General features: G+C 54.0%; 1 protein-coding gene across 1 annotated transcript in view; it reads left to right on the top strand.

Annotated features, from left to right (window-relative positions):
- SCN4A (sodium voltage-gated channel alpha subunit 4) overlaps positions 1–13,193 on the top strand; it is a 42,681-nt gene that overhangs the window by 9,611 nt on the left and 19,877 nt on the right. Inside the window, exons 2-13 of the mRNA XM_066336851.1 lie at positions 478–776; positions 1,060–1,178; positions 2,127–2,216; positions 2,857–2,985; positions 3,083–3,174; positions 4,758–5,075; positions 6,721–6,784; positions 7,335–7,476; positions 8,222–8,434; positions 9,764–9,919; positions 10,139–10,262; positions 11,396–11,634. Coding sequence (XP_066192948.1) covers positions 513–776; positions 1,060–1,178; positions 2,127–2,216; positions 2,857–2,985; positions 3,083–3,174; positions 4,758–5,075; positions 6,721–6,784; positions 7,335–7,476; positions 8,222–8,434; positions 9,764–9,919; positions 10,139–10,262; positions 11,396–11,634 — 1,950 coding nt within the window. The 5' untranslated portion in view covers positions 478–512. The remainder of the gene's footprint in view (positions 1–477; positions 777–1,059; positions 1,179–2,126; positions 2,217–2,856; positions 2,986–3,082; positions 3,175–4,757; positions 5,076–6,720; positions 6,785–7,334; positions 7,477–8,221; positions 8,435–9,763; positions 9,920–10,138; positions 10,263–11,395; positions 11,635–13,193) is intronic.

Genomic DNA, 13,193 nt, shown 5'->3' with positions numbered 1-13,193 from the left:
CACCCAGACCATGACACTCAGTGCCACACCCAGGCTTTCCTTAAACACCTCCAGGGATGGTGACTCCACCACCATGGAGCAGCCCCTTCCAATGCCCAACCCTTCTGGAAAAAGTTTCTCCTGATGTCCAGTCTTTAGGAATTTTACGTCCCCTAAGGTTGTGTCCCCTTGTCCTGTGGCTGCTCCTGGGAGCAGAGCCCCACCCACCTCTGGCTGCCCCATCCAGTCAGGGAGCTGTGGAGAGCCAGAAGGTCCCCCCTGAGCCTCCTCCAGACTGAGGTTTCCCAGCTCCAAAAGGGAATGGCGGTCTGGGAGGAGCAGGAACACAGAGGGGGGCTCTGTGATCCACATACAATAACCTTCCCTGCGAGCTCAAGATTTCTGCCGTAAACCCATTTGCTTAAAATCCACTGAGACCCTGCCACCGATTGCCCCCGAGATGTCCCCAGGTGACATTTGAGCCCCGTGTCCCCGCAGGCAGGGCGCGGGTGGCCCGGAAGCAGAATGAGAGGATGGCCGGCCTGCCGCACATCCCGGGCCCCGAGAACCTGCGCCCCTTCACCCCGGCCTCGCTGGCCGCCATCGAGCAGCGCATGGCCGAGGCCGAGGCGCTCCGGATAAAGCGGCAGCATGTGGAGATGCCCGAGGAAGAGGAGGTCAAGCCCAGCAGTGACCTGGAAGCTGGCAAGAACCTGCCCCTCATCTATGGTGACCCACCCCTGGAGCTGATTGGGACCCCCCTGGAAGATCTGGACCCTTTCTACAAGGACAAGAAGGTGAGGGCCAGAGCTTTGTCCGTGGTAGGCTTGGCTTTAGGTGTAAGTCCCCGGCAAAAGACTCAAGAAGGGACCTCCTGTACTTTCCACGTGCTTACCTGAGCCCATCCTGGTGATCCACCAGCCCAGACTGCTCTGGTTGCTTCTCTTCCAAAGCAGAGAGCATCTCCAAGCCTTTGGAGCTCCAAACATGCAGAGAGATCTCCCCTCTGAAGGCAGCCCTTGGTTTGTGGTGTTTTGGGGAGTGCAGGACTAACCCTCCCCTCCTCTCTTTTCTCCACAGACGTTCATAGTCCTCAACAAGGGCAAGTCGATCTTCCGCTTCTCGGCCACCCCTGCCCTCTACATGCTGGGGCCCTTCCACCCCATCCGCAGAGGAGCCATCAAAATCCTCATCCATTCATATCCTTGATCTCTGGGATGCTGCTCCCATGGTCAGGTCAAACCCTGGTGTTCAGAGTCCAAACAGCCCCAGGAGAGGGACAAGGGAAGGTGTTCATGAGGGGGTGGTAAGGAAACCTCCTGGGCCCCAGCACAGCCAGGACCTGCTGTGCAGTGCTTTAGTCCGAAGAGTAGGTGCTTGATGGGCACCTCGGTGACACCAAGAGCTCACTCTAGGTTGGAGAAGGGAGGAATCACTTTGGCGGGAGAAGGAAAGAAGCTCAAGTCGTGAAGCTTCCTAGGGAGAGGTTGAAGGGTTTTGTGGTCTGGGGAGACTTGGAAAGGAAGGAAATGTTCATGGGTCAGGGAATCTGGTCCCACTGGGAAGTGGGCGAGCAGGAGAGCTCCAAGGAGGCTTTGAGAGAGGAAAGCAGAGGAACCAGGACAGAGAGGGAAAGGCAGGAAAGGAGCCAGAGCACAAGCGGCATTGCAGGGTGGGTGGAAGTGATCCCAGGAGGGCTCTGGAGGAAGTGGGGGTTCATGGCCATGAGGGAGGAGGAAAAGAGGGAGGTTTTGCAGCAGAGGGGTCTAAGCCCAAGAGTTAGAACTTTCTAGAAAGAGGTTGAAGGTTTTTGAGGTCTGGAGAGACTATGAAAGGAAGGGAAAGCTGTATCGCAAGGTGATAAAAAAGAAGGAGCACAGGAGGCAGAAAGAGAGGCAGAGCCAGCACCATAGAGCTGGGAAGCGGAACAGAAAGAAAGGGAAGGGGCTGGGACTATGCACAGGAGCAAAGAGGAAGAGAGGGAAGTGTGAGCACAGGACTGAGGCAGAGAGCAGCAGGAGGAGCAGGGTAGGATGAGGGACCATGGAGGCAGCCAGGACAAGAGGAACAGGGACACTTGGCTTCCTGACCATGGGGAGTGGGGATCCAGGCACCACCCAGAGCATTTGTCCTTGACTAGGCTTTAAATTATTCAGCATGTTCATCATGATCACCATTTTAACCAACTGCGTGTTTATGACGATGAGCAACCCCCCGGCATGGTCCAAGAACGTTGAGTGAGTCCTGAGACTTCCCCCAGCCACGGGGACTGCCCAGCTTGGCAATGTCCCTCAGGAGGGACATGACAAGGCTGAGAGAGGGGGGTGGGGACCCAGGCACCCTTCCGAGTAGGAGAAGTGTCACTGGGAGAAGCTGGTGGCCTTCGGAAGGGATGTCCACACTCTCTATAGGGCATCAAAGAGGGAGAGTGTTTCAGAGTTGCCCAAAATCTGGTGGGGTCTCCGTATCTGGAGAGCCCTGAAGAGCAGGTTGGACTGGAATGGGTCAGCACTATCAGTCTGGAGAGGCCAAGCTGATCCACCTGTCCAAGGACCATGGACAACCCAGGGGAGAGAGGAAATCCAGCATCTTCTGCTGTGGTTCCGCACACTTAGGTCTCAGCAGGGCTTTACCGAGAGCATGGGGGTGGTGGGACATCAGCAGGGACAGAGGTGTTGTAGAATGGTCACCAGAGAGATTGGTACCTCAAAATGTCCCGACTCACCTTACAGGGTGAGGTGAAAACCTCTCCCAGTGCTGAAGCACCCCAAAAACCCATCAGCCTTAAACTCAGCTCCTCAAGATATTCCCCCTGGGTGGGGTGAACAAAACCTTGGACCTGGGCAAGTGTCTCCTGAGTGACCAGTCCCATTTCAGATATGCCTTCACTGGGATCTACACCTTTGAGTCTCTCATCAAGATCCTGTCGAGAGGCTTCTGCATCGATGACTTCACATTCCTGCGTGACCCGTGGAACTGGCTGGACTTCATGGTCATCTCCATGGCGTGAGTCTGTGGGATGGGGAGGACAGGAGGGAAATTTGGAGGAACAAGGAATGTCCTAGGCAAAGCCCTTGGAACTCTTCCCTCTCCTGTCTCACAGCTACATTACCGAGTTCGTGGACCTGGGGAACATCTCTGCTCTCAGGACCTTCCGTGTCCTCCGTGCCTTGAAAACCATCACGGTGATACCAGGTGGGACTTAGAGGAGGGGACTCCTCTCTGTGCCTTCCCCTGAGCTCAGGTATTCCCACTATTCCCCAAAATTCCTGGTTCTTTTGGCAGCTCCAAGAGAAAACAGAGGAAATGTGTATTTGATAAATTTTCCACGTAATTCAGATTTTGGGTCAGGTCCTGCTGATTATACATGTTGAAATCAGCTGCACTCATCAGGTTGTTTGGCAGCCCCTGAAGGAGCAGATGTGATGTTTTTAAGGCTCCTTGGAGATGAATTAAGGGAATTTGTGCTCCCAGTGGATTTATGGGTTTGATAAACTAAATTTCTCCATTTTTGAAGCTATAGACTCAGTTTTGTGACCATTGTTGGCTGCTCTGGTGCTGAGGCTGAGATATTTAACAGGTATTGGTTTAACATCACCTGAAACATCCAGACTCGTGTGAGGAGCACCTTATCAAATCCCTCTGATTGCCAGTTTCCAAATTTGGTACCATTTCAACACTGTGCTTTCAACACCTGGTGCAAGCACACAGAAATCTGAAGCATGAGATTGAACTGAAAATGAAAATTCCTTGTGGTGAATAAATCCTTGTGGTGTCCCTGCAGGCTCCAGATAGTGAGGGTTCACATTTGAATGTTTTTTCTTTCCTTCATCAAAAAGGCTAAAAATTGCATTGAGCAAAATGTAAACTGTTGCTTCTTTCTGGAATGACATCCCCAAGGGCTCTGCAGGAATAGCAGTGGCAAAAATAAGCTGGTTTAGAACATCTGACCTTGGTCAGGCCCTTGGAGAACAGGATTTTACCTAAATAGTTTGGGGAATGAGGAGCTGGCAGGAGGACAGGGCTAAAAATCATTTCCTTGGAGAATTTCTCCATGTGAGAAAGCTCTGGGCTCAGAGAAGCTCTGAAGATGAACACTGGGATGTCCCAGCATTGCCCATCATCCACGTAGACCTTGGCTGATAGGAACTCCATCCTCCATGGAAAAATCCCACTGAGGATCTGTGGATGAGCCTCCTCTGGGGAGGGAACGGTGATGTTGGGGAGAGAGATGAGCTAATCCAGATGTCACTTTGTCACCTTCACTTGGGTACACTAGGGATTTTCCAGCTTGAAGGGATCCGGATGAGAGGTCGGCTGGGCTCCCAAGCACCCAGGGACAGGAGTTAGACTGCAGAGGCTTTTCTGGAGCTGGGAGAGGTGCCCAGCATCATCCAGCTGGGCCAGCAAAGAGCTTCTCTGTGTCTCACTCTGAAGTGCTTCGCTCCAGTAGTTTGGTACAAAAAAAAGCCAGATTGTGGCATTTAGGGAAAAAAGAAAATCTAAAGGAATTGATGGCTGCCAGGCTGGGATGGGCTTTGGTTTGGATATCCCAAGTCTGGGATGGGGGAGTCACCAGCACCAGCCCAAGGGTGACAGTCCTGGGGGCCCAGCCATGTGTGGGGACAGAGCTGGGATGTGATGTGAGCACAGAGCTGGGGGCTGAACTCAGTGGTGACACACGTCCCCACCAAAGCCAGTACCTTTTGGGGACACCGCAGCCTGCTGCCCACAATTAAAAAATGAGCAATCAGCTCAGCAGTGACGCCTCCCCCCAGGGCTGAAGACGATTGTGGGGGCTCTGATCCAGTCGGTGAAGAAGCTCTCGGACGTGATGATCCTCACGGTTTTCTGCCTGAGCGTCTTTGCCCTCATCGGCCTCCAGCTCTTCATGGGCAACCTCCGGCAGAAGTGTGTGCGGTGGCCTCCCCCCAACAGCACCTTCCTGGAGGATCTGGGGCTGGACAACGACACCTTGGTCAACTCAACCTTCTACGACTTCACGGATGACTTCACTGGGAACTTCACTGGGAACTTCACCGGCAACTTCACCAGCAACAGCACCTTTGACTTTGATGCCTACATCAACGATGAAGGTAAAGCTCCTGCAGCCCCTTCTCTGACCCCTCACCCTGGTTTGTTCCTCAGTTTCCTGCTCGTCCTGACTGCTCCAAGGTTGGCTTACATGGACCTTCCTGCCAAGGCTGGTGGGTGGAACAGGCTGTGCACCCTCACAGAAGGGGCAGATGAGATCAAATCCCCCTGGACAGGAAAAATGAGCTCCACCTGGGCCAGCTAAGCTCTTCCAGGAAGCTTTCACAACAGGAAGGTTTGGATGGACCAGTGTCTCCATCTCTCTCACTTGCTGGTCAGGGCCAATATCCCATCAGGGTGGTTACTGCAAAGAGATCAAACCCTTGAGGAGCAGGTGGAACTTCGGGTGAAAAACCAGAGGAAAAAACGCAGGAATGACATTTTTAACACACTTTTCACTATCTGGAACCTTCCCCAGGCACCACAGTGCCAAATCAACTCTTTATGCAACACCACAAAAGCCACAGGAGTGGAGGGAGGGAAAGGTGGGACCAGCACAGGTCCTCAGGAAGGTCTAATTGCTCCTTTCCTACCCCTTCTTTGAAAATTTTGCCCAAAGTGTGGTGAATTTTGTTTGTTCTTCAGTTTTGAGTTTTTAAACTCCGTGAAAAATGTAAACATCTCAGCAAAGCTGCCTGGTAGAACTGCAGGGCAGCAGGGTCCCCCACAGGGATGCTCCATGGCTCATTCAGGACCTTCAGCAGAGCTCAGAAGGCCGGGCTGGGTCTCAGCTGAGCTGGTTGGCCCAACAATCAGCTCCAGGCTTCATTACAGGAAGGTTTTGGTAGTGGGAAAATTCAATACATAGGATCTGATGAGCTCTGTGCAAAGAGCAACTGCCCAAGGGTGCAGCAGAGCAGCTGCTGGGGCCAGGCTAAAACCTGAAATTGCACAAACAGGGTATTTCCTCCCTGGACAAAGAGAAGCCTCGTGGCAAGAAGGCAGGCAGAGCCAGAGAGGATTCAGGAAGCTCCAGAAGTCCTGGGAGGGCCGTGCTGGGTGATGTTCAGGATTGGATCCAGCTGCCCTCTGCCATATCCAGGTGTGGGTGTCTGCAGATGTGCTCCTCTGTGTCCCTGGGGCAGATGACCTGTGGTGGCACTGCTTGGCAGCTCCTGTGGCTCTGGATACATGCGGGAGCTGAAAGGAAGAGCCTTAAGGACCCCTGGTCTGTGAGCAGGGTGGGGGTGTCCCCACCAGCAATGGGAGCAGCAGGAGAAGGTGCAGCCATGGAGCAGGAGCAGTTTCCCCAGGTTTTCCTGCAGTGCCCCATGCTCAGTGCTTCCTGCAAATGCTGATTTCCCAGGAAAACAGGCCAGCCCTGATCCTTTGATCTCACGTTAACCCATTTTCCAGGTGGCCTGGCCTTGACCAGATCCAGAGCTCTTTCCAGGTTTGACAGAGACCCGGTTGGATTGATGAAACAATCCCAGGAGCTCCCTGAGACAGAGCCAAGACAAACAACAAAGTCAACAGAGAGTAGATACCCCATGTGCCTGACACTAGGAGTCAGCAAATTCCCCTGGGACTCAAGGAATTTCCCTGACAGCAAGTTGCACCCAGGAGTTTGAAAATCAATGTTTGTGCTTATTTATTTCTTTATTTATTTAATTATTTATCTTCCTTACTCTTTCCCCACCTGCAAAGCCAATTACTACTTCCTGGAGGGAGCCCTCGACGCTCTGCTCTGTGGGAACAGCAGCGATGCTGGGTGAGTGAGACCCCCTCCCTCGGGATCCCTGGGAGGGGACAGGGAGCTGGCACAGCTTGTGGGATCCCTGATGCTTGGGATGGGACAGGGTTGGGGCTGGGAACATGGCTCTGCAGGGGAACAGTCCAGGAATCCCAATGGATCAGCTTGGGGACCATCCTGAGGTTATCAGTTAGATCATCCCAATGGTATCAGCTTGAGGGGATATTGATCCAGGCATCCCAACTGGGGATAGCTTTGGGGCTGTCAGCTGGAGCATTCTGAGGGTATCAGCTCGAGGGTATCAGTGTGGGCATCACAACTGGATCAACTTCAGGTGCAATCAGTTCAGGCATCCCAAATGTATCAGCTTGAGGGGTCTCAGTCTGACATCTTGCCTGGATCAGCTTTGGGGGTATCAGGTATCACACAGGGGCAGATGGTGTCAGTCCAGGCATCCCACCTGTCTCACCCTGGAGGGGAGCATCCCCCCTGCTGCACCCCCTCTCCATAGGGATGGGTTTGGCTGCGGGGCCATGCCAGGGTTTCATCCCTGCTGTCCCCCTGGCAGGAAGTGCCCCGAGGGCTACGAGTGCATGAAGGCTGGGAGGAACCCCAACTATGGCTACACCAGCTATGACACCTTCAGCTGGGCCTTCCTGGCCCTCTTCCGCCTCATGACCCAGGACTACTGGGAGAACCTCTTCCAGCTGGTAGGCTCTGCCCCTCCTTCCCTGTGCAAGTGTTCCTCTTGTTTCCGTGCTGCCCCTGAGGTGGAAAGTCACTGACTGGAAGCTTGTGGGTATTTTTCCTGTGGTTTGTGGATCCAGGCAGGATCAGTGGAGATGGGGATGGTCCCATTTACTACTTCCCTAACATGGGAGTGCAGTGGATTTCCCAGGATGCTGTCAGCTCTGTCATGGAAATCAGGGATTTATCAGATTGTCCAGAGCATCTCTGGCTCGAGCTGAAGGACAGGATAAAGGGAAGCCAGGTCACTTGTCCCCTCATTGAGTTGTCCTCTAGGGAAGCACCACAAAACCCCAGCTGACCCCAGCTCCAGAGGCTGGCCAGGTGAAAGGGATCCTACACCTAAGGCTGCCTCTGCCCTCTGGAAAGGTTTGCCCAGATCATGAGTCAGAAAAGGACCATGTTGGCCTGAAGGTGAGGCCTGAGAAGGTGGGGGCTGAGCAAAGCAAACCAGTGATGGAATACTGATCACACCTCCATCGCTCCCAGCCCTTTGGAACCTTGGCAACCAAGGCTTCTCTCTGTCTCTCACCAGTCCCAACCCAGTGCCAGCACCTGCAGGAAGGTCTGTTGGGCAATAACCAAGCCTTGGAGAAGACAGGAACAAAGTATTTCCCTCCTACCACAACCAGGTGCCCAGGGGCAGCACCTTCTCTTGGGAGTGTCACCAAAGTGACACAGTGACATCCCTGCCACCTCTTCCCACAGACACTGAGGGCAGCAGGGAAAACCTACATGATCTTCTTCGTGGTGATCATCTTCCTGGGCTCCTTCTACCTCATCAACCTCATCCTGGCTGTGGTGGCCATGGCTTATGCCGAGCAGAACGATGCCACCATGCTGGAGGAGCAGCAGAAGGAGGAGGAATTCCAGCAGCTCATGGAGCAGCTGAAGAAGCAGCAAGAGGAGCAGGAAAGACTGGTGAGTGGGAAGAGTGGAGGCCAAAATGAGGGGTCTTGGGAATAGGGAGAGGAAATGGAGACAGCAACAAGCATGGTGTAAAATCCAAAGTAAAACTCTGTTTGGTCCATAGGAAGTAAAGAAAAAATGGAGTAACTATTTTGGGCATCATATTTGAATCGAAAAACTGAGATACTGTCATGGGTGGGGACAAAAAAAGCTGAAAATATCAAATTTACACATCCAAATGCCAGCCCAAGGTGCAGTGGGAGGCAGCAGAGAGGAGCAGCACAGGGGTGAGGTGTTGTTTGATAGGAGGAGGTGAGAGACATAAAAGGCCTCAGAAGTTCCTGTCGATCTCCTGCAGCACATCAGGAAGCCTGGCAGGAGCCCCAGCTCCGTGTCACCAGGGCACAAAGGAGGCATTCAGGGAAGATGGGGCAGCACAGCTCAGTGTGTCAGCAAACCCTTGGCTTTGGAGACACAACAAAGGGCTCGAGACACCCTGCACCTCACCAGGGAGATCGTGGTGTTCTACGGGAGCCAAGGAAACCTGGAATGTTTCCTTGTGTCCATGCTCATTGCAGGAGGGTTGGAACTTCAAATTTAATAGCACTGTTGGAAAGAAAAAGACAGAAACCAAAAACAAAACAAAACAAAACGAAAAAAAAAAAAAAGGAAATAATTGTACATGAATGTACATGTGATAATATAATATTTTGGGGGGATAAATAAATTTTGATCCAAACATTCTCAAATTCTGTGCAAGTGCAAAAATCCTAGAGGTCACATTTCAGTAAGAGGCTTGAGAATTTTGCTTCTTTGCCATTTTGGATTGAGAGCCCATTGCAAAGGGTAAAGTTTGCTGCTGGAAGAACCAATATTTGCTCATTTTCATCCTTAGGAATTATTCTCCCTGACTAAATCTAAGAAGATCTAACTCAGCTGTGGAGAGCTGAGTGCAGACGATGCAAGGGATGGGAAAGGGAAAGGGAAAGGGAAAGGGAAAGGGAAAGGAAAGGAAAGGAAAGGAAAGGAAAGGAAAGGAAAGGGAAAGGGAAAGGGAAAGGGAAAGGGAAAGGGAAAGGGAAAGGGAAAGGGAAAGGGAAAGGGAAAGGGAAAGGGAAAGGCTTGGAAATCCCCGGATGTCTTGGGTTGGAAGGGACCTGAAAGCTCATCCAGTCCCCTCCCTGCCATGGGACACCTCCCACTGCCCTAGGTTCCTCCAAGCCTCATCCATCCACCACTTCCAGGGACAGAAGGAGTTTTCCCACCCCCTTGGAGCCTTCAGGCACCGTGGGATGTCCCCATGGCTGTGGACACAGGGGTGACAGGGCCGGGGTTGTGCAGTTGCAGGAGCGCGCGTCCAGCAGCGATTCCCTGCCCAGCAGCGTGGCCGGCAAGGGGCACAGCTCGGACCTCAGCAGTGACCAGGACAAGGCCAAGGACTGCAACGGGCAGGTGGTGCCCAAGATCACCCTGCAGCGATCCGACACCGTGGTTGATGTAAGTGCCAGCTGTGCCCCTGCCATCCCTGGGTGCCCACCCTGACCAACCTCCTGAGGGGACAGCCTTGCGCCCACCTCACTATGGGTTGGGACCTATAAGCATTTCTGGGGTCCCCACCTTGCACCCGGAGGTCCCTCCAGACCATTTCCTGTTTTCTGCCTGCTCTGCCTTTCAGAGCATGGAATAACTCTGCATCCCTCTTTCCTCTCCTCCCAGTTCAACCCCGCCTATGAGTCGGAGAAGCTGGACCTCAACCACCTCACTGTGGGCAACCAAGATGGGCCAGGGCTGGAGAAGAGGGTGGGAAGTGCCATCAGTGTCATTTCCAATGCTGTGGAAGGTATGTCCCGCTGGGTGAGGGTCCTGGTCAGTGCTTCAGGGCCTGGGTTGGTGACAGTGACTGTCCCAAATTCCCAGCCCCACATAAGGGATGACTCCAGCCCTGGGATCTCTGTATGGGGTCAGTGATGCTCAAGCCAGACTTTTCATCCCAATCCACTGGGATGATGCCTGGAGGCAATAATCAAATATCTCACACAAATTAATGGGATTGCAGGTGATTAGAGGAGTCTCTAGAGCCATCTGGGAACTGCTGAGCAGCTTCCCAGGAGTCGCTGTGTCAGCTTCAGCAAAAAGCACCATGAACTCAGCAGTTCATGTCCCCCATCTCCCCAAGAACGGGAACAAAACCCTCTGGTCAGCACAGAGCAGTCTCTTTGGATGTCCTGGCAGTCTCAGGGTGGCAAAGACACCTCAAATCCTCGCCAGGGGCTGGGAGAAGGATTGGATCCACAGTTTTCTGGCTTATCTGCCTTTTCATCCCTCTCCAGTTTGGAGAGCCAGGTCTGCATCACCTCTGTGCCTGGGCATGGGAAGGCTCCTCCTTTTAGCCCCTGTATTTTTTGGGTGCCACAATATAAAAAAGATCTAAAGCTTTTAGGAAGTGTCCAAAGGAGGGCTAAGAAGATGATGAAGGATCTGGAGGAGCCACATGAGGAGTAGCTGAGGTCACTGTTCAGCCGGAGAAGAGGAGCCTACAGTCATACCTCAGCTCCTCCCAAGAGGCAGCTCCAATCTCTGCTCCTTGTGACCAAGGACAGGACAAGGGAACAGCTGGAGCTGTGCCAGGGCGTTGGGATGGAGCTCAGGGAAAGGTCCTTCCCCCAGAGGGTGCTGGGCACTGCCCAGGCTCCCCAGGGAATGGTCCCAGCCCGAGGCTGCCAGAGCTCCAGGAGCCTTTGGACAGCGCTGCCAGGGATGCCCAGGGTGGGGTTCTTGGGGTGTCTGTTCAGGGCCAGGAGCTGGATCAATGATCCCTGTGGATGTCTTCCAGATCAGGATATGCCATGATATTTAAAATCATAGATCATCCAGAGCTGGTCCAGGACCACAGGAGAACTTCTCCTGAGGGTCAGCATTTGCCCATCCAGGTGAGGACAAGATAATCCCCTACTTTTCCTTTCCCACTCTCAGAGCTGGAAGAAGCTCACCAGAAATGCCCACCCTGGTGGTACAAATTCGCCCACACATTCCTGGTCTGGAATTGCTGCCTTCCATGGGTGAAGCTGAAGGAGTTTGTCAAGCTGGTGGTGATGGACCCCTTCGTGGACCTGGGCATCACCATCTGCATCGTGCTCAACACTCTTTTCATGGCCATGGAGCACTACCCCATGACAGAAGAGTTCGAGAACGTGCTGAGCGTGGGGAACCTGGTAGGGAGCTCCATCCCTCCCCTTTCGAGCCCAGCAGCCCCAGCCCCCATCCTGGAGGGCAGATCCCCCTCTGCTGCTGTGTGAAACATCCCAGCTGCAGCTCTGCCCACAGCACCCTGCACAGGGCTGGGCTGCGGGATGGTCCACACCAGTGTGAGGTTGGGATCTAGCATTCCCTGCTCCTCTCCTGCTGCAGTCCCTGCCTGGCTTGGTGCATCCTGAGCCACCCTCTGCATCACACCCAGCCCTGGGTGACCCCACAGTGTCCCTGAAACGTTGGGTGGCCACGGGGCAGAGCAGAAGGTGTTCCAGATTGTGGGAACAAACAGGTCCCCACTGAGCGGGAAGCAACAACGCAGCATTAAAATTAATAATAATCAGCGATTTGCCCAGTAGAATCATTGTAAATCTCAGCTGTCCTGATTTTATAGGTTCATTTTGTGGCTGCTCCTGCTCGGAGCTGGCGACAAATGGCTCTGAGCTGGGTGGATCTGCTGGTGGGACAAGCCCGGAGCCCCCCGGCAGCGGTGGGAAATGCGCTAAAGAATGGGAGAGCTCCTATCCCTCTGCTGCCGCTGTGCCCTGCTCCAGCACCTGCCGGCGCCTCTGGAAGCGCAGCCCGGGAGTGACAGATGCCGCTGCCCGGGCGGGCGGGACTGGCTCTGGTTTCATTCAGGAAATACAACGGGATTAATGGGCCGGTGCTCAAGGCACGGCCGGGCTGAGGCGGCTCCAGCCCTTCCTTGGAGCCAGGAGCGGAGTCTGGCTGCGGGGGCACCCCCGGGGGAATGATCTGCTGGGGAAGGGCCAGGTGGGGACCGGAGCAGGTGGAGGAGATCCCACTGGGACAGGATTCCCCCACATCCCCTGCCTGCTGCAGCTCTGCTGCCTGTCCCACCGCAGGGTGTCAAGGACAAGGGCAGGGATCAGCCAGGAGGAGCAGGACAGGGGATGTTTGTGGGCGGCCATGCAAGGGACACGTGGGGATCATCCCCTGGATATGGGAGCAGGAACGGGGCAGGGGACATTTGTGGGCTGGCATGCTGGGGACATGTGGGGACAATCTCCTGGGATACTGGAGCAGGACAAGGGATGATTGTGGCCGTGCAAAGGACACGTAGGGACAGTCCCCTGGGATGCAGCTGCAGGAGCAGGACAGGAACACTTGTGGGCTGGCATGGAAGGGACACGTATGGACAATCCCCTGGGATACTAGAGCAGGACAGGGGACATTTGTGGGCTGGCATGCAAGGGACATGTGGGGATAACCTCGGGGATGAAGGAGCAGTAGGGGACAGACCTGTCCCAACACCATCCCCAGTCAGGCCAAATCTGTCACCAGGCCCTTTGCATGTGCTGTGCCGTAGAATTGCAGCGAGGATTTCAATTGTCACCTGCCTGAGCCTTCTCTGCAGTGACACAATAGTGCAGGTGCTGTTGTGGTCCCAGGAAAGGAGCAATGTCTAAAATCCAGCTCAGCTGTCACAGAGCTCAGGGAGGGACAGGGGCATCCCAGTAGCAGCCCAGTTCCAGTGCTGGGCATCTGTGATTTCCCAGTC

Source organism: Sylvia atricapilla, chromosome 27 (assembly GCF_009819655.1).
Source record: "Sylvia atricapilla isolate bSylAtr1 chromosome 27, bSylAtr1.pri, whole genome shotgun sequence".
Lineage (NCBI taxonomy): Eukaryota > Metazoa > Chordata > Aves > Passeriformes > Sylviidae > Sylvia > Sylvia atricapilla.
This window is presented reverse-complemented; position numbering and strand designations above follow the sequence as displayed.